Source organism: Alexandromys fortis, unplaced genomic scaffold (assembly GCF_014885135.2).
Source record: "Alexandromys fortis isolate MF-2015 unplaced genomic scaffold, M_Fortis_MF-2015_v1.1 scaffold_122, whole genome shotgun sequence".
NCBI classification, from domain to species: Eukaryota; Metazoa; Chordata; class Mammalia; order Rodentia; family Cricetidae; genus Alexandromys; species Alexandromys fortis.
In genome coordinates, this window is record NW_026068004.1 from 2148093 (window position 1) to 2172037 (window position 23945).

The window sequence follows — 23945 nt, forward strand, 5'->3', positions numbered from 1 at the left end:
GCCATCCATAATTCCAGTTCAAAGGGATCTTGAAGCCCCCGTCTGACCTCTTTGGGCACTAGGCAAAACACAAGCACAAAATGAATATTTGAAAAAGAACATCCGGGTGTAGTAGTGGATTCCTGTAATCCTAGCACTGGGATGTGGGGGCAGCCTGGGTTATGTAAAACCCTGCCGCAGAGAAACAAGGAAACAGGTATATTAGGGACAGGACATGAGCACAGAACTGACAGGGAACACCGGGCTGCGCTGGCTTTGAGTCACCCTTAGTTAAGCACTAACCTCCCAGCCCTGTGGCCCTCTGGGCTTCACCTACTGACCTGTACAGTAGAAGTTGAGACGTTCTTCAAGGGTGAAGCCTGGGACTCAGCACATTCTCAAGAGCTCCATTGTAATAAAGATGTATGTATTTCTGGTCTGTTTGCTTGGGCTGGGGGAAGCTCAGTTTGACAACCCAACCCATCCTTGAATCCTTAAGTCATAGTCTCGTAGTAGGTTTGGCTTGCCTTTCTCATATCCTGACCAGCCTTCCTCCACAGCCTGGCTCATGAAGACTTCCCTGTCAATAAAGGTGCCAGGCGGCTAAACCTTTTCTTTTTTCCTGCAGGTTCTGTCTTTCTGCCTGACAGTCCTGAGCCGCAGATTTGAGTTTCAGGCCGATGCTTTTGCCAAGAAACTTGGGATGGCTAAAGACTTATATTCTGCTTTGATCAAGCTGAACAAAGATAACCTGGGGTTCCCCGTTTCTGACTGGCTGTTTTCAACGTGGCACTACTCACACCCCCCACTGCTAGAGAGGCTTCAGGCTTTGAAAGACAAAAAACAAGACTGAGCCACTCAGCGACTGGACACACTTCCACTTATTTCTGTCCTGGCAGCATGTTCCAGCTCTTGATGTTTTTAATTTTTTAAGAAAAATGATTAAGTACATAAAAGTCCAGATTTAAATACATTTACAATCTCATTTCAAAAATGATTTTAATAATCCATTTCTTAAAACACTGGATAATAAATTGAGGTTTAATATTTTTAAAGCATAGTCTTATCTAACATCTGGTGTAGCACCAATTTGTACAATTATTTAAGGCAGTGCACAACTCGTTTATTTCCTCATTATGTGAATCTGCATAGAGGGTTTTCGGGTTATGTGTTTAAAGGGGGACACTAACTTTCTGCGAGACAGAAATTGTGGTCCCAAATCATTGTGCTTGTACCTACATGCAATTTGTGTTTACCTTCATGCTGTTCTGATTTAACCTGGCCAATCAGTGTTTTAAATAAGAAAAAAAAGTAAAACTTAGTGAGGCTAATGTTACTGAAATAGATGTTGTTAGTCTGTGCTGTGCTGCTGCAGGCCCAGCTTTCTGTCCTTTCTGGCCACATGCCAATCGAGAATCCCCTCCTTCTTCTTCCCTCCCCACGTCTCCCTCCTTCCTCCTTCTCTTTCTTCCTTTCTCCTTCCCTTCCTCTCTTCCTTAACTTTTTGAGATAAGGTCTCACTCTAGCCCCTGTTGACCCCAGACTTAATCTTCCTCCTTTCTCTGGCTTCCAAATGCTGGGGTTGCAGGTGTGAGCCACCACACCCAGCTTAGGCATTAATAGTACTTGAAATTAGAAATCTTTTAAATCATTGAGTTTGGGTTCACTTTTGAGAAAGTCTTAATTTTGAGCCAGGCTTGATAGCACTTACCTCTAATCCCAGCACTTGAGGCAGAGGCCAGTCAGGGCTCTGTAGTGAGACCCTGTCTGAAAGAGAGAGAAGAGAAGGTTGGTCTCAATTCTTAACTCTTCCTCCCACCTGGCCTTGTTAGAGGTAAACTAGCTTTTTCCCGTCTTTCCCCAGCAGAGAATAGTACACACACCCTTTCACTAACAGACGTCGCTGTACTGTACACATTTCCCAGTGTTAAATGTGGCAGGAGATGAGAAAAAGAGATGACATTTGAAAAGACATAAGGGGGAACTAGACATGATTCTCTATTACAGGAAAGAAGTTTCCTGTCTTTCGAGGACAGATGTCTGCTTTCGTTTTCGTATTTTTTTTATTCACAAGTTATAATTATACCAGATTCCATTTTTTGAATTATAATTCTTGGTAGGCAGGCAGATGTTTCCTTTTAGAGACAGCATCATGAAAGATCTCCAGTGGTAAAGGTGTGTGCTTGACCACTTCAGACGTCTGTCTGTCTGTGTCCCGAGTGTGAACCATGCTGCTCCTGCCACTCCGCTCACCGTGGTGCACACCTCCTGGGCATTTCTCCACAGCCGGGATGACCACACGAGGACTTCACACGGACCATCATGGCCTCCGAGCTCCAGTTCAGCCCCGCATTGTCTGATTCCTACAGCTAAGCAGAGCGGCCCAAGGTTTCTCTCCAGCATTCTTTCCTATGACTTCACGCTCAGAGAATTGCCTTTCCTTCCTCCCGTGCCTTTAAATACACATTTCGGTTCTGCACAAGTGAGACATTAAAAATTGCCAATGCAGATTTACGTCCTGGTGTTGGGTTTTGTGTTGTGATCTGTGCGTCATGTTTCCCAGGTGTGTTGGTCGCCTACAGGCACGGTGCTGTCGTGGGTCCCGTGAACAGCCCTGAGCCTGAGTGCCACTGGTGCCATCCATGGCCGCCTCCTGTTCTTTCCAGCACACACGTCGCCAGTTCTTGCTGGCATTCCCTCAGAAGCAGCTTTGGAGTTATTTCTTCTTCATTGCTGCAACCTCAGATTGTCTTGGGCTTGCTTTTTACTGTTCCGGCCACCCTCTGGACCTCTCTCTTATCCAGATCAATCAGGAGATACCCATGTCTTCTAAAGCCCAAGAAATCAGCATTGCCTATACCAGTGAACAGACAACTGCCCTGTCTGGGCCGCAGAGCTCACCTCTGATCCTCAAGTCTAGGTAACAGTGAGCAAGATGCCCTAGCCCCTCTCTCCTGTAGTTTTTCTTTCTGCCCATTGCAGAAATACTAACATTTGTCAAGTTGTTAAAGAGAAACTTCTTGAGATACAGTCTCCTAATCAAGGCAGACCTCAAGCCTGCTGTGTAGTTGAGGATGACCTTGAACTTGACCTTCTTGACTTCCACCTCCTGAGTGCTGGAATTACGGGTGCCACCGTGTTTGTGTGTTGCTGGAGTTTGAACCCAGAGTCGAAGCACTCTGTCAATTGAGCCACAGTCCAGACCTTAGATAAAATGTATTGTCATAACTGTTCTATTAGTTACTATTAATCTCTCACTATGACTAATTTAGAAGTTAGACTTTAGAGCGCGCGCCGTGCGCGCGCGTGTGTGTATGTGTGTGTGTGTAGGTAAAACTATAATTGGTCTTTTACAGGATACTGGAGGCATTTTATGAAAAGGGAACTATAGGTATAAAGGCCTAGAAATATGAGCAACACCAGAAAGTCAGAAGGTGGGAAGGGTGAGTGCTGGAGGGATTAGGAGATGAACAGGGAGGATTTTATTGGACTTTGGCGGCTGGGGGTGTGGCTCAGTTAGAGTGCTCGCCTAGGGTGCACACAGTCCTGGGATCAAGACAGGGTTTCTCTAGCTGTCCCAGAACTCACGCTGTAGACCACCAGGCTGGCCTTGAACTCACAGAGCTCTGCCTCCCTCTGCCCATTGAGTGCTGAGATTAAAGGTGTGTGCTACCACACCTGGCTTTAAACTTTTACTTGGTAGGAAGCTTTGGATGTGAAGGCTTAGGGCGTGGTGTGACTTAGCTTTACAGGATTGCCCTGCTTTCCATTAGAAGCTGACAGTTGGTGGGATCTTCTCACCCTGTGGCAGGTAATCTTGGTGTCCCATGGAGTGGTAGTTGGGGAAGCGCCGCAAGGTGCGACCTGGAGGAATCATGCGCAATCTCTGGGGACAGCCGAACCAGCTAGCTGCAGTGTCATTTCTGTTAAATGTCATTTGAGTGTGTGTGTGTGTGTGTGTGTGTGTGTGTGTGTGTGTGAGAGAGAGAGAGAGAGAGAGAGAGAGAGAGAGAGAGAGAGAGAGAGAGAGAGAGAGTTACTGGGGATCAAATCTCATGCTAGGCAAGTGCTCTATTGCCGTACCCCCACATCATTTTGAGGGGGTACATGAGGAGTCATGAGAGGACAGGGTCCTGCTCTTAGTGCAGAGGGAATCTTGGGCCGCCAGAGCACACAGCCACACAGAGGTTGAATCCAAGTCCCTTCATTCCTAGTTTGATGATTAGAGTCTTGTTCCTTTGTGTCCTGAATATATTTTTCATTTATTTAATGAATATTAATCACCTGCTATGTGCCAGGCACCGTGTGCTGGAAAACAGAGCAGTGAACCAGAGCAGCCAAGTGCCTTCCTTCGTGGGGTTTATATTCTGATGTCTTAGTCAAACTCAAGCACTAAGGAGAAAATGCCGGGAAGGATTGAGGTGACTTTTGAGCCAAGGGTGAAGAAAGGTGCTGGGGTAAGGCTATTTGGTGGACCAGCCTTCCCAGCCACGGGAATAGCATGCTTAAACAGCCCAGGAAGTATGGCTGGAGTAGGATGGACTGGGACCAGAGCACAGGACGCAGTCTGAGGGGCATATGGGAGACTCGCAGGTCACACTCGTGATCAGAGTGAAACCCTCCCACCAGGAAGTTGCAGAAGGCACAGGCCACTGGTCCTTAGGAATTAGACCCCTTTGGCCCTTTCAAATGCTCCCCTCACAGAAATGAGGTGTGGCTGGGTACAGTTTGTGAACCATCAGCTTCCCTATTGTCATTGAAACCATCCAGTGTCCTGTCTTGTTAAGTCACAGAGAGGACCAGGAAAGGGCTCCTAAGCCAGCACATGAAGACACATCAAGGAGTAAGGCTTAGTCTCTAAGCCCAAGGTTCCAGGCACCAGACCAAGTATGGGATCCAGCATCAGAGTCACTGCCACCACCATGTCCCTGAGGCTATGAGCACCTGCTCAGGGCCAGGGCAACTCGCTTCACCAGACCCTGGTTCTTCTATTTCAAGGACTCCCTGGTAGCCACATACCAGGGCCTCTCTGTGGAGGCCAGGGTGCCATAACAGATTGGCCAAAGCACTAAAGATAAAACCACCTCGCTGGCCCTTTGTTCTGCCACACCTAATCCCTCCTGGCTGACCCCAGCTTGTGGTTAAGGAACTACTAAGTCCCTAATGGTAACTGTGTATTGAGTGAAGAGGAGAGGGAGGGCAGGATTCAGCAGGTGCTTGGCCTTGGGCTACAATGCTGTGTGCCTCCAGGAGGGACCAGGATGCAGAGTGCTTCCTTTGGGGACAACACATACCCAGATTGATAGTGAAACAAAACATTTAGCCATCTGTGTTGTCAACTTGACACAAGCTAGAGTCATCAGAGAGGATGGAGCCTCAGTTGAGAAAATGTCTCCATTGTAGGGCATTTTCTTTACTAGTGATTGATGTGGGAAGGCCCAGCCCATTGTGGGTGGAGCCATCCCCTCCCCAGTTCTATAAGAAAACAGACTGAGCAAGCCATGCAGTGGAGGGTGGAGAGTAGGGGAATGTGCAGGGGGGAGGTGTGGAGATATGATGACTAGCCAACCAGGAAGCAGCCCTCTTCGTGGCCTTTGCTTCAGCTCCTGCCTCCAGGTTCCTGCTGTGTTGATTCCTGTCCTGACTTTCTTTGATGGTGAACTGTGATGTGGAAGCATAAGCCAAACAAACTCTTCCCTTCCCAGGTTGCTCTGGTCATGGTGTTTCAGCACAGCAATACTAACCCTGACTAAGACACCATCTAATATCAAAAGCTGCCGGCTGGCCAAGAGAACAGTGACCAGGGTAGCCAGACCAGAGATCTGAGCCAGTGTCCCTTAGCGCTTCATCAAGACCCATGTCTTTTTTTTCCTCACAGGAGCTCCTGGAAGGCAACAACCAAGTCTTCCAATCTCCCACCCCAAGCTCCTGCTCCAGAGCTAGCACACAGGGGCCACTGAGACAGGCCAGGGGGTGTGAGTGTATGGCTGGGGATGTCGCTCAGTGGGTAGAGCACTTGCCTGATACGCCATGAACGAAGCATTGGATTTGACCTCAGTGCCACAAAAATGGTGTGGGGGTGCACACCTGTGATCCCAGCAGAAGGCAGAAACCTAGAAGTTCAAGGTCATCCTCTGCCACATAGCAAGTTCAAGGCCAGCCTAAATACGTGAGGCCTTGTCGAAAGGAAGGGGGAGAGAAGGGGAGGGAGGGAGAAAGACAGAGCCCTGGCAACCCAGTGGGTATGGTTTACTCTTATACATATGGCATGGCTAAGCCCTTGTCACCACTACACAAAAAGACTTGAGAGGTTTGCCCGAAGTTACACGGTGGATTAACACCCCTCCTCGACCCTTGGGTTCTCACCACAGAAGTTTCTCAGATAGGCCTGCCATCCCAATGCTCACGGGTGAAGATGTCCCAGATGGAGGGCCCAGACCTCCCCTCCCATTTGTGAGCCCTTCACCACTTACCCAAGCCGTGGAGACCCAGCAACAGCTTCCCATCCTCACCCACAAGAAGTCAGTGTGTAACCAAGTTGGGAACTTTAATTTACACGAAGGCCAGAGTGGGTGTGGGTAAAGGGGACTGGAGAACAGTGATGCCAGAAACCAGGGAGATGGTGTTTAAATACTCAGATGGGAGGCGGAAAGACAACAGTGGGGCTGGCTTAAGGATTGCCAACTCAGGGTCCTCACCCTCAGCAGACACCCAATAAAAATAAGTCGAGACAGTGGAAATGGATGAGGACCATCAGAGGCCTACCTGCCCCGAGGGTGGAATGGCACGGATGAGGGATACTCTGGGGAGAAAGGGCACCCTGTTCCCTCAAGAGTGCCCTCTCTCCCCAACCCCTCCCTCACTGAACTTGTCTTCAGGACCCCTGGGTTCCAGACAAGGTCCTGAGAAATGTAGCCTCCTGGGCTGGGGCTGGGGTGCATGTCCACTCAGAGGGGACCCAGGAGGCTAATAGGCTCTGTCCTGGCTGGTTGCTCATGGCCCCTTGATGGACCCAGGCTCTGTGAGACGAGCAGAGGCGTAGGCTGAAGCCCCCAGGCAGGCGGCAGGCTCACAGAAACCAGGCAGCCCCACTGGGCCTGGCCGGCCGGGTCGGCCAGCCTCTCCTGGAGCCCCTGGGGATCCTCGGTCTCCATCTTTGCCATTGATTGCCTGGCCAGGCCGGCCAGGAAGACCTTTGAAAAGGAGAGGCAAGACATTGGGAAATGGTTCAGGCAAGAAAAATTAGGCCACGAATATCAATCACTGAAGGAAGGCACAGACGCTGCCCAACTCCGAGTCTCAGCTCCCGGCTCCCAGCCCCCAGCCAGAACCCCCACTTGGCTTCCATGCAGAAAACCCAGGACCACTAATCCCCAGGCTCAGAGACAGAAGGGTGGCTACACAGGACCAAGGTGTTACCTGGGATCCCTGGGGGCCCGGGCATCCCGGGGTGCCCACGTCCCATTTCTCCTTGGTCACCTTTCTCTCCACGCTTTCCTGCAGACAAAAAGGAGTATCTTTTCTCAAACCGAGAAATATTTCTCCCACTATTTAATTTGTTTCATACACATCCATTGTGCCAGTATACTGTTGGAAAAAAATTCAGAAGTAACCACAGGGGCTGGTTAGATAAAGGGAGATCCAGATAAGATTTGGGAGATTATGTATCAGATAAGGTCTATTATAGTAAAGTGTCTAATAAGAACAGGCATTTACTATGTACCAAGCTGCCCTTGACCTGATTCCCCTTGCCCAGCTTCAGCCCAAGTAGCACTTACCCTTGGGCCCAGTGTTGCCAATCTGACCCACTGCTCCCACGATGCCAGGAATGCCTCGGGGACCAGGATGCCCATGGGGTCCCTGTTTGCCTGGATATCCAGGGGGCCCAGGAGGTCCTGGGGGACCCACCATTCCGGTTGCACCCAGAGCTTCCCGCTTGGCACTCACAGCCACCTCTGCCAGTTGCTCTGAAGGAAACAGGAAGAAGAGGGGCCTGAGATGAGCGTGGAGAAGACAGGACATCCTGATGCCTTGGTACCTAAGCTTGCAGACAGAAAAGCCCAACGTTGAGCTTCCTCTTCCCGAGACCCTGTTTTATGGAAGTCTATCTAAAGTTCCACAGTTTCTGGGAGGCAGAGTTGGAATGCACATCCGGGACTCCAGACCCTCCATACATGTAGAGGCTAGTGAAGGGTGACCAGGTACTGGAGTGGGCTATGGGAAAGGGCTGCAGCCTGTCCCTTACCTTGAATCATCTTCAGTACCACATCCACGATATGCTGGTCACTGGCAGCTCTGCCCTGAGTGCGGAGGATACAATTCATGAAGAAGCCCCGGCCACCAGAACCAACGACTCCTGCAATCCACCACCACGCCCCGCACCCAACCCAGTATTTTGGGGCACATGTCACACCCATTCTCTTGATCTGGGGCCAGTCTCCAAAGCAGACAGAGAACCTCTGGGAACCCCAGCCTTGGGCAATGTGCTGCACCCCCCGAGAAGATGTCCTTCCTAGAGAATCCCCTAGCCCTGGGGTCCACTCACCACAACTCCTTGTCTCCCAGGTTGTCCTGGCACGCCTCGATCTCCCACCAGTCCTCGGGGTCCGGGAAGCCCGGGATAGCCCTGCACTCCTGGGGCGCCCGCATCCCCGCTGGGGCCAGGGTATCCTGGCTCTCCACGAACTCCTTGCTGCCATGGGACCACGTAGAATAAGAAGACATTGGGAGGGAGAAGAGAATGGGGCTAAGGGAGAGGGCGGGGCCAGAAGGAGGAAAGGGAGGATGGCGTCCTGTCCGCAAGGGAAAGAGGGGAGGGGCTCACCTGTCCCTTGGGTCCTGGCTCTCCCGACTGGCCCTGCAGAGGGAGCAAGGTCAAAAAGCGGTGGGACCCCGGAGCATCTCCCCGACTCCCCCATCACACTCCCATGCCCCGCTCACCTTCTCCCCTTTCTCACCCGGGAGGCCGGCCACCCCCGGGTCACCCTGCAGAAAGAGAACCTCGTGTCAAATGCCATAGTGGCAATAACGATGAAGGGCGCTTGGTCTGCAGGTGTGTACAGACCCGACGCCCCAGGTACCCGACGCCCCAGGTGCCCGACACCTGACTGCCGGACTGGGCTGTGGGAACTCACCACTCCACCTCGGGGCCCTGTCTTCCCTGGGGAACCCTGGAAAAAGAAATTGGGGCATAGTGAAATGTCCTCTCCAGGGAAGCGAGCCCCCCCAGCTCCCTGTTCCTCCTGGTCTAACCCAACCCCACGGCCCACTGCAGCCCAGATTTGGCCCCTTTCCAGGCTCCGATGGTACCTTATCTCCTTTGATGCCTGGCAACCCTTGGGGTCCTGGAATTCCTGGGGAGCCCTGTTCTCCCTTGGGGCCCTGAGGTGGGGGAAAAAACAAGACAATGAAGTAAATTGAAGAACCCAGTTGTGAGCCCACTGCCCCCCTCAGCTGGCCTGTCCTCACCTGTCGTCCTTGAGGGCCTGGCTGCCCTACTGGTCCCCTCTCACCCTGATCACCCTGAAACACAAAAAGGAGCGTCGGACATGGGCTCTCAGCAGGGCCAGTCTTTTAAGTGAGGCTGGACTCCAGCGGAACAAGTGCCATCTATCCTGGTTTTCACCAGCAGGGGTCCTTCTTATCACTCTTTTTCACAGACCCTTGTCAGAGAGGACCCAGTGCCGACTGCAGCAAGGATCCTCGGAGAGGGGCTACCTACCTTCTGTCCCATTATGCCCTGTGGACCGATTTCCCCTCGAGGCCCTGGCTCCCCCTGGGAGGAGAAAGGAGAGTCAGCAGCAGGCCTGGTGGAAGGCCCTGGCTCAGCCTTCCACACCCTTGGGTCAGCTAATTGGCTTCAATTGAGGAGGCTGCCCCAGAAGGCAGAAAAAGCTTGCTTGGGTCAGTTGGGTCAGTGGGACAGAACACTAGACTCAAGACACTCCCCAAGTTGAACTCCATCCCTTAACCTCATCCAGATCCTACATTGAGGTCAGGGCCTTAGACCTAGAAGGAGATACTCACTTCTTTTCCAGGAGGACCGGAGATTCCAGGGAAGCCCTGCTGGCCTGGTTCACCCTGCAGGAAAACACAGTTCTCACGTCAGGCTAGTACCTGCCAGTCAGCCCTTAGCCTCAGGTAGGCCCAGGAACCCTGAGCAAAGTCTGCAACCAAATAAGCAGGGAAAGGAGGTGCTGCGATCAAATCCTCTGGGCTCCATTGCCTTTCCTGAGTTTGTTACTCCTCTGCCTTCCAGGCCACATCCTGCTTCTACTGAGCCAGGATGAGGGCAGGACAAGGTGGTGAGAGAAAGTGTTACTGACTAAGGGGCTTGTGTGTAGGCTGTGTTGAGCCCTGGGTGAGAACTGAGCCTCACAATCTTTGAGCCCCATTTCTTGCTCCCTGGTCCCATTGTCTGGTAGAACCAAGTCTCTGGGCTTAGGGGTCTCCTCACCTTGTCTCCAGGGCCTCCTTTTGTCCCAGGCTGACCCGGCACGCCCTAAAGAAAAAAAAAGTTGGTATTGGTTTCTACCCTGGCATGGGGAGCTGGGTACACTTGCCACGTTGCCCCCATGCCCAATCCAGATTTTGTCCTCCTTGTGGGAGCTAAACATTCAAAGATCCAGCCATGGTATCATGGGCTCAGCGGTTCTCCACCCTTCTGTGAGTCCTGGAGGGAGAGGAGTGGGCTTCGGACAATGGCCCGTCTATCAGCGCCCATGTCCACGGGAAAGCACAAGGTGAAGACGGGTCTACACAAGCAAAGAGAAGCAGGCTGTGGCAGTCCGTGCCTTCATGAGCAGGGAGGGTGGACACTCACAGGCTGAACCCCAGACACATGGAGTAGAGATGGCTCTGTGACATGAGGAGGTGAGTCAAGCAGGCCAGAGACCAGCAAAGGGTTAATGGTATAGAAAGAGAAAAGCCACTGCAGCCGGGGCGGTGGTGGCACAAGTTTTTAATCCCAGCACTCAGGAGGCAGAGGCAGGCGGATCTCTGTGAGTTCGAGGCCAGCCTGGTCTACATAGTGAGTTCCTGGCTGTCCTGGAACTCACTGCACAGAGAAACCCTATCTCAAAAAATAAAACAAAACAAAACAAACAAACAAAAAAAAACTGTCCAAATGATGAGGCAGCCTGCACCAGACCAGGAGCTACACAGACAGTAAGGAGGTGGCGTGATGAGAGAGTCAGACCTCAGGTGCAGATTTTTACCTCCTCAGCCTCTCCCACCCTCTCACACAGACACAGGCAACAGACTGATTGGCTCCCTGAGGCTCAGGATCAACTTGCCTGTGGGCAGCCCTCATGTTGATACTCACCGCTAGGCCCTGGTGGCCTGGGCTTCCTGGCCGCCCCACCTGTCCTGCGCTGCCCTGGTGAGACAGACAACCAGAAACACAAATCAGAGTCTCGAACACACTGAGAGCTGCTGGTTCCGAAGCCTCAAGGATTGGTGTGACAGGGCTCACCGGCCTGAGAGCGAACAGACCTGACCCTGCCCAGCTCCACCAATGCGCCTCACGCTCACCTTCATGCCAGGTATGCCCGGGGTCCCGTCCTTGCCGTCAATGCCCGGAGGACCCTGCTCAGGAAGGAAGTTCAAAGGAGGAGACTCATGGTGGGAAGCCCCATGGGGCCAAGCCACCCTCCCTGTGACATGAGATGAGCCTCTGTGACAGCTGTGGTGTGCCAGCGGAAAGGCTCTGATCACTTCAGAAACATCAGCCCACTGGGGAAGGGGTGAAGAGGGACAGACCACACCCTTCCTTCGTGTGGGTGGCTGCTCAGTTGTTCCTGCTTCCCACTATCCTGCCGTGACTCCATACTGTTTGCAGGTAAGGAAACTAAACTAAAAGGAAGCATCTTTGTCAGGTGACTGAGCCAGTAGCCTGCCACAGAGTTCAGTCCAGATCCCCAGCTTTCTCTCCATCGAGGGATGCAGTGAACTGACCAGGGCCAGGGACTGGACTCTGAGTGCTTACCGTTATTCCCTTTGGGCCTGTTATCCCCTGGGGTCCTCGGGCACCTGGGCTCCCCTGCAAAGTAGATAGAGATCAGTGGCCTTTAGAATGCGGAGCCTAACTGGTTGTGTAGCAGGAACAGCACAGACAATGGCTTCTGGGTCCCAGAGTCCTTGTGGCCTGGGCCAGACTACAGAGGTTGAACTGAGATGCTGAGAAGACTGCTCCTGCCCTGATAGGAGTGGGGAGGGGCAGATCCAGTTCCAATAATAACATGGTTCTGTGAGGGAAAAGTCTTTAATTTTTAGAGATACATTCAGAAGTGTGTAGAGGCAAATGAGATGAGCCAAGGATTTCTTGAAAATAAGCGGCAACCAATGAAGGACAGTGCAGGAGGCTTGTGGAAGGGGACAAGGAGGGAGAGGTGGGTGGGGCAGTGAAGTTGCTGTGTGTGTGTGTGTGTGTGTGTGTGTGTGTGTGTAGGCAGGACAGTGAAGGGGGGGCAGAACAGTGAAGGTGGGGGGCAGGACAGTGAAGGAGGTCGGGGGAGGACAGTGAAGGGGAGACAGGACAGTGAAGGAGGTGTAGGCGGGGCAGTGAAGTTGTTGTTGTTGTGTGTGTGTGTGTGTGTGTCTCAGCAGGACAGTGAAGGAGATGGGGCCTGGATGGGGAAGGAGGCTTAGAGAAGGCAGTTGCTGCAAGTCTCTCTAACCTGGAACCGGGGAGACAGTCATATGGGACTCCCTGTAGCCATCTCTTGACTTTCCTATGTATTTTTAGACTTGCATTAAAAATACAGCTAGCTGAATCTCGACTTGTGGTTCCTCTTTCCCCCAAAACCAGCAGTCTTTTTTTTTATTTATATTTCTCATTCTGTTAATGTAACACAAATTTCCTTTCTACCTTCATCTAATTCCCACCACCTCACAGTACATCTTAGAAGCTACCCACGACAGAAAAGGGTGCTTTGTTTACCAAGTTAGAAAATAAAATATGGTGATACGTGGTGACTCATGCATTCTGTCACCACTATAAACAGTGACACAAAAGTTACTTTGGGGGAATAAAAGCCTCTTTTATATATGCCACATGTCATTTTGCCCGAATTTAAGAGCTGGTGAGATGTCTTGATGGGTAGAAGTATTTGCCGCATGAGTCTGATGGCCTGGGCCTGGTTTTCAGAATTCACAGATAGAAGGGAAAAACTGCCTCTTGTTGTTCTCCGACCCCGATGTGCATGCTGAGGCACGTCTATGCGCATGTATACCGCACACACACACATACACACACACATCCAACACACACACAATAATAATAATAAATTTTAAAATTTGATTAAAATATCAGGCCATTAAAATATGATAGTACATGTCTTTAATATCAATACTAGGAGGCAGAGGCAGATGACAGCCAAGACTATTAAATAGAAATCTTGTCTCAAAAAATAAAAGTGTTAGTTTTTGTTTGTTTGTTTTTCAAGACAGGGTCTCTCTGTACAGCCCTGGCTGTCCTGGAACTTGATCTGCGGACCAGGCTGGCCTTGAACTCACAGAGATCCACCTGCCTCTGCCCCCCAAATGCTGGGATTAAAGGAATGTGACACGGGGGCTGGAGAGATGGCTCAGTAGTTAAGAGCACTGACTGCTCTTCCAGAGGATCCAGGTTCAATTCCTAGCACCCACTTGACAGCTCACAACTGTTTGTAGCTTCAGTTCTAGAGGATCTAACACCCTCACTCTAACACCCTCACACCAATGCACATAAAATAAAATTAAATAGATTATTAAAACAGGCATGTGATACCACTGCCTGGCCTAAATGTAGCAACTTATTAGAGATAATATTGAGGTAGAACTATTAGTTCAAAGATGCACACTTGAGCTCTTAAAGACACTGTCAGCGTTTACCAACACTCTGCAGTGGCACAGGAAAGTAGATAATGTTCCATTAGCCCCACTCTGCCCAGGTTTTCCACTCACCAAGTCCCTGAAAGCATGATTTCCTTGCTCTTGCTAAATATAATACCAACTTTGTACCACGTGAACACAAGATGCCCAAGGAGGCCAGAAGAGGGTGTTGGAACCCCTGGAACTAGAGTTATACAAGATTGTGAGCTGTCGTGTGGGTGCTGGGACTCGAACCTGGGTCCTCTAAAGAGCAACAAGTGCTCTTAACTGTTGAACCATCTCTCCGCACTCCCTCCCCAATTCCTTCTTTAAAAAGACATGGTCTTACTATATAGCCAAAAGTGGACTGGAACTCTCTATAGAGACCAGGTTGTCTTTGAACTCACAAAGATCCACCTATCTCTGCCTTCCAAATTCTGGAATTGAAGGTGTGTACCACCACGCCTAGCTCATATATTTTTATTTTAAAAAAATTCTTTGGCAAATTCATATATGTATATAAGACATTTTGGTCATTCACATTCCTGTTACCCCTCACTTCTGCTGAACCCCCCTTCTTCCCAGTGTGTTCCCCTCTTACTCTCATGCCTTTTTATTTGTTTGGTGGCATCGTTGTTATTATTATTATTAGTGTGTATGGGTATGTGTGCATGTGTGTGTTAGGGAACACACTGCTAGAGCGCTTGTGTGAGGATCAGAAGACAGCTGTGCAGAGCTGGTTTTCTCCTCCCTTCCACCTTTAGGTGGGTTCCAGGGGACTGAACTCAGGTCACCACCCACCCCTTTTTTGTGACCGAGTAGCGTGATAAGGGTTCCTTTGTATGTGCATAGGTGGAATCATTTACTAGAATATGGGCAACTTACTGCACACTGAAGGAAATGACGCCCCTTCCCCAGGCAACCATGTGGGCTTCCCAACCCCACACATGCTGCTGAGTTTTCTGTGATTTTAAAACAGCTCAGAAAGCCAGGAGTGGTGGTGCATGCCTTTAATCCCAGCACTAGAGAGGCAGAGACGGAGATCTCTGTGAGTTCTAGAACAGTCTGGTCTACATAGTGAGTTCCAGGACAGCCTGGTCTACATAGTGAGTTCCAGGACAGCCTGGTCTACATACTAAGTTCCAGGATACTAGAATAGCCAGGACTATGTAGAGAGAAACTATCTAAAACAACAACAACAACAAAATCTGCTCAGAAAAAAGGGTTTATGAATCAGAAAGAGACAGACACACACAGAGAGAGAAAGAAAAAGAGAGAGAGAGAGAGAGAGAGAGAGAGAGAGAGAGAGAGAGAGAGAGAGAGGAAGGAAGGTGGGAGGGAGAGAGTTAAGTGACTGTGATAGATGTCTTGGGATCCAGACCAAATCCCATTAGTTCCATGGTTAATTTGCTGGAATTTCATTGTCTGGCCCCAGTGGCTACAGGACTGGATCCCAAGGCTTCTAGTGAAGTCTGAACACAGCAAGCAAACTGGATTCTCAGCACAGATCATCAGACACTCCCCCACACCCAGAAGTCACCCACGCAGACTGTCAGGCACATACATAAACACCTATGTGTGCACACACCAGCATTAATGGAGATAATCCCTTCCCAGTACTCTCCAGGGGTTCTGATCAGACAAGGATCTCCAGAGAACTTACCACATCCCCCTTCTCACCAGTCCGGCCTGGTGGCCCCCTTGGGCCTTCTTCACCCTGGCACGAAGGAGACAAGAGCCCAAGTCACATGACCCCATAAAGACCAGCACTCACTTTGAAGCCATAGACCTCTAGCATAGGGTCTGGGGACAGGAGCAGGCTTACCGGTGGCCCAGCAGCCCCGATGGAGCCCACCATGCCTTTATATCCACGAGGACCCTGGGGAAAGGAAAAGATTGTGGGTCAGTCCTGCTTGGACTCTGAAGGCCAGAGTTCTGGTCCCAGCAACTCTTGCAGGACAGCTATAGACTTACCGTCTCTCCCTTAGGTCCTGCCACGCCTGGGTAACCCCTGATGCCCTGGGGACCCTGTCAAAAAAATGTCAGTGAAAACAACTGCTGTGTTTGGTCCCATCCCTTCCCACAATGCCCCTTTGGGCAGAGTTCCGTATCTCCTGTGTCGTACAAAGATGCTCAGACGTGGAGAGGAGTCTCCCAGGGGCACTTAAGGAACAGCGACAGACCCGGACCTTGGCCAGGTCTTCTGGTGGGCAACCTTGGTCCTGTCCACTCTATCCCTGCAGCCAGTCTCAGCCTTTCACCCCACCCGGGCACTCCCAGCCAAACACGGATTTCTTTTATAGAGGCCAAAGCAGGTGAATGGCTCCATTAAAGGGCTCCAGGGATGATAGAGGACATAACAGTGAGGTGTTTCTTACCGGTGGTCCAGGGATGCCTTGCTCTCCAGAGGCACCCACATCTCCCTTGGGGCCCTAAGGGCAAGGAAGAGCTGTCAGAATGGCAGCAAATACAAGGCAAGCAGACACCAGCAACCTTTCCCAGCACAGACAGCCAGGTGGGACAATTAGAAACCAAGATGTCCCCTATCACACGAAAAAGGGACTCAACAAGAGACTCCATTGGGTTGGGCGGTAATGGCACACGCCTTTAAATCCAGCACTTTGGAGGCAGAGGCAGGTGAATCTCTGAGTTTAAGGCCAGCCTGGTCTACAGAGTGAGTTCCAGGATAGTCAGGGCTACACAGAAAAACTGTCTTAAAAAACCGAAAAACAAAACGAAACAAAACAAAATGAGAGAGAGAGAGAGAGAGAGAGAGAGAGAGAGAGAGAGAGAGAGAGAGAGAGAGAGAGAGAGAGAGAGAGAGAGAGAGAGGAGGGAAGGAGAGGTGTGTAACATTGGCCTCCTGCTTCCGCTTCCCAGATTAAGGAACCCACAGGGACAGGGGAAGGAATGAAGAATGTGGCAGATGTCTTCTGGATTGTCTCCCCATAACCCTCACCCTCATCCAGGTCCTTAGCTCTCAGACTCACCGGCTTCCCCTGGCGACCAGGTTCTCCCAGAATCCCCCGCTTGCCTGGATGTCCCTGAAGGGAAGGAGGGAACTCAGCCCCAGGTCCCCTCCAAGCACCAGTCCCACCCTCCCAGGACAAGCCACCCCTTCACCTTCACTCCTTGCAGCCCCTGGGGGCCTTTCGCACCCGCTGGACAGTTGGTTGGACACTGGAAAGAACATTCTGTAAGGCCAGAGGTCTCTTCCTGGCCAGGGCCAGCCGAGCAATGCTTCCCAGAACTCCCTCCCCATCTCCCATTGAAAGCCCTAGGCAGTCTCTCCAGACCCTGTTTCTCACCAGGAGATCCGCACTCCCTTCCAGGCCCTGGATGGTTCCTGGTTGGCCCTGAGAGGAAATACAAAATGATGAGATATAATCTGACCCATCCCCTCTGCAAGCCACTTCCTCAGGAACACATGGCCATCCAGGAGGGTTGAAGATAGAGGACACTTACCGGTTTCCCAGGGGGTCCTGGGGGCCCTGATGGTCCTTCTGGTCCTGGATCTCCCTGGAAGCAAAAAGAGCCGAAATCACAACAGCATTCTGCCCGGCCCCAGTTATTCCTGCTCTTCCTCCACTCCCTACCACCAGTCCATCCAGGCCACCCTTTAGGGCACCTCCAGAGAGCTGCCATCCAGGAGACTGGCAGGTGGCACCAGCCCAGGAAGATTTGCTGCAAGCCCAGGTTCAGCAAGAGAGGGTTCTGCCCCAGGCCTGGGGGAGTTCCTCGTGGGGCAGAAGCAATTTAGAAGCTCCCAGAAAGCCTGCCCCAGGCTGTCAGTCTTGGCACACAGGGCAAGAGGCAGAGGCAGAGGGTCAGTAGGCTTACCTTGGGGCCCGGGGCTCCAATCTCACCAGGGAGGCCCACAGGTCCAGGTGGTCCCTGTGGGTCAGAGACACGGTTGTTCAAGATGCCTCACAGCGTCCACCTTAGGTAGGAAGGTAGGGACAGGCTCTTCTCCACCTTGTCTATTCAAACAATTCCAGGGAGACTGGATTGTGGGGCTCTAAGGACCAGACTATTCCAGACTCAGCAAGCTGCCCATTCATGGCACCAACACAACGTGCAGGTTGTTCCTCAAGATGGAGACTCCCCTAGAAGCCTTCCTTTCCCTCCCCAGCTCCCTGCCCAACCCCCAGAACTTACGGGAGGGCCAGCAAAACCGGGGCCCTGCAATAGAAATAAAGGGAATCAGATTCACGGCTCCCGTCGGCAGGTCCTCCCAGTCCCCAGAAAGTTCTTCTATATCCTTGTAGGTGCTACTCACCGGCAGGCCAGGGGGTCCTGGGAGCCCAGGCTGACCCTGCAGAGCAATGAGAGCGGCTCAGAGGCTGAAGAAGGCTGGGGTCCATACCTCACTCTACTGCAGCCCCTCCAAACGCTGTCTTCAATGAGCACCCGGCAGTCACTTACCTTGACTCCGGGGGTCCCCATGGGGCCAGGCTCTCCCTTGGCTCCCATTAAACCCTGGGGGAGAAAGAGATAGTAGGATCATTGAGGCTTACCTGCCCCTAGCTCACAGGGCAGGGCAAGTCTAGGGGATTGTAGGCTTCCCATTCCTGCTGGTGGTCTGGGGACCTTAACTTTCTCCTTTCCCTTTTCTCCGTTTTTTGGGGGGAGACTTTTTGTTTGTTTTGAATCTTGGGAGGTAAGTAAAATAATTCTTTCCCTTTCAAAAAATATTTATTTATTTAGGTATTTTTAGGGATACGGGTTTTTTTGTTGTTGTTGTTTTTGTTTTTGTTTGTGTTCTGTGTAGTCCTGGATGTCCTGGAACTTGCTCTGTAGAACAGAGATCTCAGAACTCAGAGACCCACCTGCCTCTGCCTCCAGAGCGCTGGTATTAAAGGCAGGCACAACCATGCCTGGCAAGTATCCTTTGGTTGTGTTGCTGAGATAGAAGCTTCCAACTCACTACAGTCCCAAGGATGACCTTGAATTTCTGAGACTCTCTTCCCCACCTCCGGAGTGCTGGGCTTACTAGCACTTCACCAATGAGCCACATTCTCTACCCAGTTACCCTCCTTTGAGAGCCGTGAAGCTAAGACTCAAAGACCTGTGGGCTCAACCTCACTTCTCCCAGCTCGAGTCTAGGGTACTCAGACGTGGATCTGAACTGATGATGCTCTCAATGTCTGCTCTGGGTAACTTCTGAAAGCCTGCATTTTCTCATCTGCAAGTGAATTAACACTCTCAGCTCTCTGGGCATGCGTTGGCACTGACCATGCTAGAGTGAGGCAGTGTGTTTTGGAATCTTTGTAGGGTGTGGATGGGGAGTTTAAAGGGGCCCTGCAGTCTGCAGCCCTGGTCATTACCCCTTGAATAAGGCAAACAGGCACAATTCAAAGAGACTTCTTCCCCCCCCCCCCATCTTTCAGAGTCTGCCATGTACTTCCACCAAATAACTATCCCCACCTTTCTGAGGCTGTCAGCCCTCAGGAATTTGTGGCTTTGAGGTCTTTGGGAACTCCATAATGATGTTCCTTCCCTGAGCTGGACTGCAGAGGGGATGGATGACCAAGGCACTTGGGGTAGGGACGAAGGGGAGCGGGGATGGGATGGCAGTGAGGGGTTGGGGAGCAAAGCAGGATACACAAAGGCTGTGCAATCCTTAGAGGCCAGAAGGTTGAGACTAAGTCCTCACACCTGCAGACAGGAGGGACAATCCTGCAGCTCACAGGAAGCAAAGGCCCTCTCGGGCTCCCAGTGCCAGAGATCCAAGGCCAGAGATCCACGTCAGGGTGGATATGAGATAGGCGTGAGGTCATAGTAGTTATGAAATAAGTCCTGAATGGCTATAGAGCCGCCATCTTGTTACCATTCTTTTTCTTTTCTTTCTTTCTTTCTTTCTTTTTTTTTTTTTTTTTTTTTTTTTTTTTTTTTTTTTTTTTTTTTTTTTTTTTTTTTGAGAGGGTTTCCTACCTGCCCTGGAACCAGGTCTTATAGACCAGGCTGGCCTCAGACTCACAGAGATCCTCCCGCCTCTGCCTCCCAAGTGCTGGGATTAAAGGCATGCGCCACTGCCGCCTGGCCTTACTACCCTTTCTAACCAGACAAGCCTGAAGAAGCCAGAATCAGCCTCTCCCCAGCCTCAGGTACTCACGTCCACGCCAGGCTTCCCATCCGGCCCATCCGGCCCGGGTTTGCCAGGCTCGCCTTTGGATCCCTTGAAATCAGAAGCAGAACATATTAGCCAGAGGACAGCAAGTACTGGAAGAGCCAAAGGTCAAAGAAAAACATAAAGAGCACTCACCGGAGGACCGACTTTTCCTGGAGGCCCCTTGTCACCCTGCAAGACACAAGCTGATGAGCCATCTATGGCTCCTGCCTCCCCAGTGGTGTGGGCAGGTCTGGCCGATGACCCAGAGTGTCTCCTCTCTGTTTTGTGCTGAGATCTGCACTATTTTTTTTTTTTTAAAAAAACAGCTCCCTTTGCTCAAAACAAACAAAATTCAGCTGAGCACCGGCCTTCCTTGGCTCCAGCATTCAGGAGGCAGAGACAAGGGTAAGTCTGTGCGTTCAAGGCCAGCCTAGTCTAACAGTGAATTTCAGGACAGCCAGGGCTACGTAAAGAGACCTTGTCTAAATTAAATTAAATGAAAACAAAACAAAATGCAAATGCATTAACACCAGGCCAACTGAGATGGGCATTTAGTCAGGGTTTTTAGACGTGCTGACGTTGGGCAGGTACTATAAAGTCCCTGAGCTTCAGGTTAGTCGGGAGAACTGATTAAGCAAGTGACAAAACGAATAATTTTTTTTTTTTTTTAAAAAAAAGCCTTTTAGAGAAATCTGAAGGGGAGGGAAATGAGGTGAGTAGTGGCTGTCAGTCAGGAAAGCCAGAGACTGCGGCAGAGGCAAGGATCAAGGGGGCCGGCAAAGGGGTAGATTCAAAATGTTCTCAAGAAAAGAAGGTTCTCTTTTCTGTGTGACAAAGGACCGTTGGTGGGAGACTGGCATGACCCTGTAGTCAGATTTAGCCCGGGAAAGGCCCCCAGGAATTCTGGAGCCAGCAGCGGCATGAGCCTGGCTGGGGTCCAGCGCCCTGCGCGTTTGGGGGTTGGGGGACACCAGGCTGAATAGGAGTCTGTCCGAACGGTAAACAGCCAGCCGACCTCCTGGGGGAGCCTCCCGAGGCTGTTAACCCTCAGCACACTCGGAGAGTGGAGGACCCAGCCCGGACGATTCTAAATCGGGAAGCTAAAGCAAAAAAAAAAAAAAGAGAGAGAGAGAGAGAGACAGCAGTGTGCCCCAGCTGGTCAGCTGTCTACCCGAGGCTCCCCAGCTACCTTAAAGAAGTGTGTCAGGGGACAGTGGAAGGGGTTAAGAGGAGGAAGGGAGGGAGGGGATAAGGACGCTCCGCTGTGAGCTGAGGCCGGCAACAGAACAGCAGGCCCTTGTTGCAGGGTGGCTACGACAGACTCCCCATTTCAGGGCTGGTTTGGGGTTTTCACTGAACAAACGGGCTCCTTGTGGTCTCTGCAGGCACCACGTCCTGGCAACAGGGGGTGCTAAACTTCCAGGCATCCCCACCCCTGTGCTCACAAAGTTCTCCTTTGTGGACAGACAGCCTTCCTTCCGCTCAAGTCTGAAGTTAGATACTCACGTCGATGCCATCAGAACCCGGCACTCCTGGTGGCCCTGGTGGCCCTGGAGGACCCGGCTCTCCTGGAGGACCTTTCTGAAAACACACACAAGAATGCAGCGCTCAGACAGTATGCAGAACTGAGCTCCCAGGGACTGCTGGGGACCCCGAAAGTGAAGGTGACTAGGGCAGCAACTCCCCAAGGAAACGGAACTCCTTGGGGAGTTTGTTGAGCAGCTACTGTTCACACTCAGTATTTTATGGATTACTCAGAACTGTAGGGAGTAGTATTAGGGGTGACAGGAAGAGGGTGAAGAAACACACACAGGAAAATTAAAGGTTCGTGGTCACAGTGAAAGATGAAATCACAATTGCACCCTAGGTCGGCCATCTTCTTCTCCTGGACCACACTGTCCTTGCATTGGCATGGGTGGGAAATAGATAAAGATATCTTTCGCTCAAATCACAGATGACGTAAGGGGGCGCCTAGCCCTCGATGGATGGTACTTCGAACTAGTATTGTTTTCTAACCAGATACAGCGGTGAACGCGCACCTCTCCCTCGTCCTCTGGTACGGGTTATGTACCGGCAGAGAAGGGAGGTGTGAAGAAGGGAAACTGGTACTATTCTCACTTGCGGGCCAGCCCCGAGTCAGGAAGATGTCACGCTGGCGCTATGTGCCCTGAAGTGCCCAGCCAGCACCCCACAGCACCCCACACCAGCACCACTTGGCTTGTGGGTGGGTGCCAGGCCCAAGGTCCCCGTTAGGTCCTACTCGGAGCATTCCTTCCCCAGACTCCAGCTCCCCAGACGGGAGCTCACAAGCCGGTCAGAGGAGATGCAGTGGGGCGACAGAGAAGTCAGGCTGGAGCCCGGGCCCCTTAGGAGATTCCGGGGGCGGAGGCTCGGCTGTCGACTGAATGGCCACCATTGTCTCCGCCACCACCTGGGCTCTCTCTGCTGCCAGGACCCTGCGCCAGCTCCTGCCCCGATGCTGTCTGTCCAAGGCCGAGCATTCCGGTACAGGGTCCCTTTGACTCCAGGACTGATTAATCTCCCCTCAGTGCCCCCTGCATGTCCGGTATGCACCCTCCCAGCGGCTCTGTCCTCAGCTGCCCCTCAGGCTAGGGATGGCCTACAGCAGATCCCCAAACTTCTGGATCCTAAACCCAGGCTCTGCACCCAGGACTTTGGTGCCAGAGAGGCGGCGGGACTTACGATCTGAGCCAGGGCGAGTCCCAGCACCTGGAGGAGAACGACCAGGCTGCGGAGCGCGTGAGTGGTGGCCATGGTGAGCAGCGGGTTCTGGAACAAGGATGCGGGGTCCAGGCACGCACAGGCAGCGGGGGACTGCTCTCCGAGCCACTGGCCGGACCTCCTGAATACGCGGCGGGGCGGGCCAGGGACCCGCAGGACTGTCACCTGAGAGCACTGCGGGAAGGAGGTGTCCAGCTCCGCCCGGCAAGGGGCGGGTCTTCTGTGCCCATCCTGGGACCTCTGAGCTTGACTGGAGGCCCCAGCTAGGAAATCCCAGAAACATACAGGGATGCAGGACCAACGTTAACCTGCTTTCTCTGTGAAAAGGCAGACGACCATCGAAGTCCCTTTTCACCCTTCCCTCCAAGATCAACGCCTTCCTCCTCCTGATCGGTAGTCCGGTCCATTACCCTGTCTGGGTCTCCTATCCTCCAGAGCCCAGGCTCAATATTCTGCACACCTGGCCAGGTCCTCACCCTGCTCAGTCCTTAGTAACTGGCCTGGTCCTCTCCATAGACAAACGGGCCCTGCCATATTAAGACACACCAAAATCTTTCCTGAACCAGCCTATCCAGAATTCTCCATTTGCTTTTTCTCTACCCCTCCACTACCGATTCCAGAGGCGTGGCTGGAATCTTGCCTCCCTGCTTCCATCAACCTAGGAGGCTGGTCCTCCAGAGGCCACCAGTGAGATCCAAGCATCTCCCTTCCATCCTTGAGGCAGGAGGTTGCTAGCACTTGGATCTGCCTTGGCCGTGCTGTCTTCCCTTCCAAACATTCACATGCACCCCACTTGACCTTCTACAACAATACCTTTCAAAGATTGGTTTTTTATTTATGTGTATGAGTGCTTTGCAGTTCCTGCATGCCTGGTGGCCCATGGGGTACCAGATGCCCTGGAACTGGAGTTACAGTAATGCCTTCAGTCTGCCACCACGGACTCTAACCCAATTAAACGCTTCTTTTAAAAGTTGCTCTGGTCCATGGTGTTCTGTTATAGCAAGAGAAGAGTAACTAAATCACATATGATGGTCTTGGATTCTTGGAGGCCTTCTGCCTCCATCTCCCAAGTGCTGGCATTAAAGCTATGTGCCCCCACTCCCTGATGGATCCCTTGACAGGGTGGTTGGTTTTAATGTCCAACTTGCCACAAATTGGAACCACCTGAACTGGGAGCCTCACCTGAAGAACTGTCCCAATCACCTTGACTGATGTGGGAAGAGCCACCCCATTTGGGGGCAGCACCTTTCAGTAGCCACAT

At 51.7% G+C, this 23945-nt stretch overlaps 2 protein-coding genes across 2 annotated transcripts in view; one reads left to right on the plus strand and one right to left on the minus strand.

The window, feature by feature from the left end:
* Positions 1–2493, plus strand: part of Zmpste24 (zinc metallopeptidase STE24) — a 39607-nt gene extending 37114 nt beyond the window's left edge. The window contains exon 10 of the mRNA XM_050161297.1: positions 608–2493. Coding sequence (XP_050017254.1) covers positions 608–832 — 225 coding nt within the window. The 3' untranslated portion in view covers positions 833–2493. The remainder of the gene's footprint in view (positions 1–607) is intronic.
* Positions 2494–6526: 4033 nt separating this feature from the next.
* On the minus strand, positions 6527–23306 carry Col9a2 (collagen type IX alpha 2 chain). Its single transcript, XM_050161295.1, has 32 exons — positions 22646–23306; positions 21449–21523; positions 20096–20131; positions 19946–20008; positions 18256–18309; positions 18110–18145; positions 17989–18012; positions 17671–17724; positions 17296–17349; positions 17139–17186; positions 16954–17010; positions 16821–16874; positions 16209–16262; positions 15805–15858; positions 15656–15709; positions 15494–15547; positions 11966–12019; positions 11512–11565; positions 11303–11356; positions 10436–10480; positions 10006–10059; positions 9701–9754; positions 9448–9501; positions 9289–9360; positions 9114–9149; positions 8920–8964; positions 8804–8836; positions 8525–8671; positions 8225–8279; positions 7758–7946; positions 7399–7476; positions 6527–7172 (listed from the first exon to the last, which is right to left on the minus strand). Exons 1-32 carry the CDS (start codon positions 22715–22717, stop codon positions 6973–6975), a joined length of 2067 nt encoding a protein of 688 aa, XP_050017252.1. The 5' UTR covers positions 22718–23306; the 3' UTR covers positions 6527–6972.
* Between the last annotated feature and the right edge of the window lie 639 nt (positions 23307–23945).

Excerpts from the sequence above, each read along its gene's own strand:
- Col9a2 (XM_050161295.1), bottom strand. The coding sequence starts at position 22,717 with ATGGCCACCACTCACGCGCTCCGCAGCCTGGTCGTTCTCCTCCAGGTG. Across the intron at positions 17,011-17,138 it reads AAGGGAGTGCGGATCTCCTG|TGTCCAACCAACTGTCCAGC; the intron begins GTGAGAAACAGG and ends TGTTCTTTCCAG. Across the intron at positions 7,477-7,757 it reads TGGCAACACTGGGCCCAAGG|GAAAGCGTGGAGAGAAAGGT; the intron begins GTAAGTGCTACT and ends TTTTGTCTGCAG.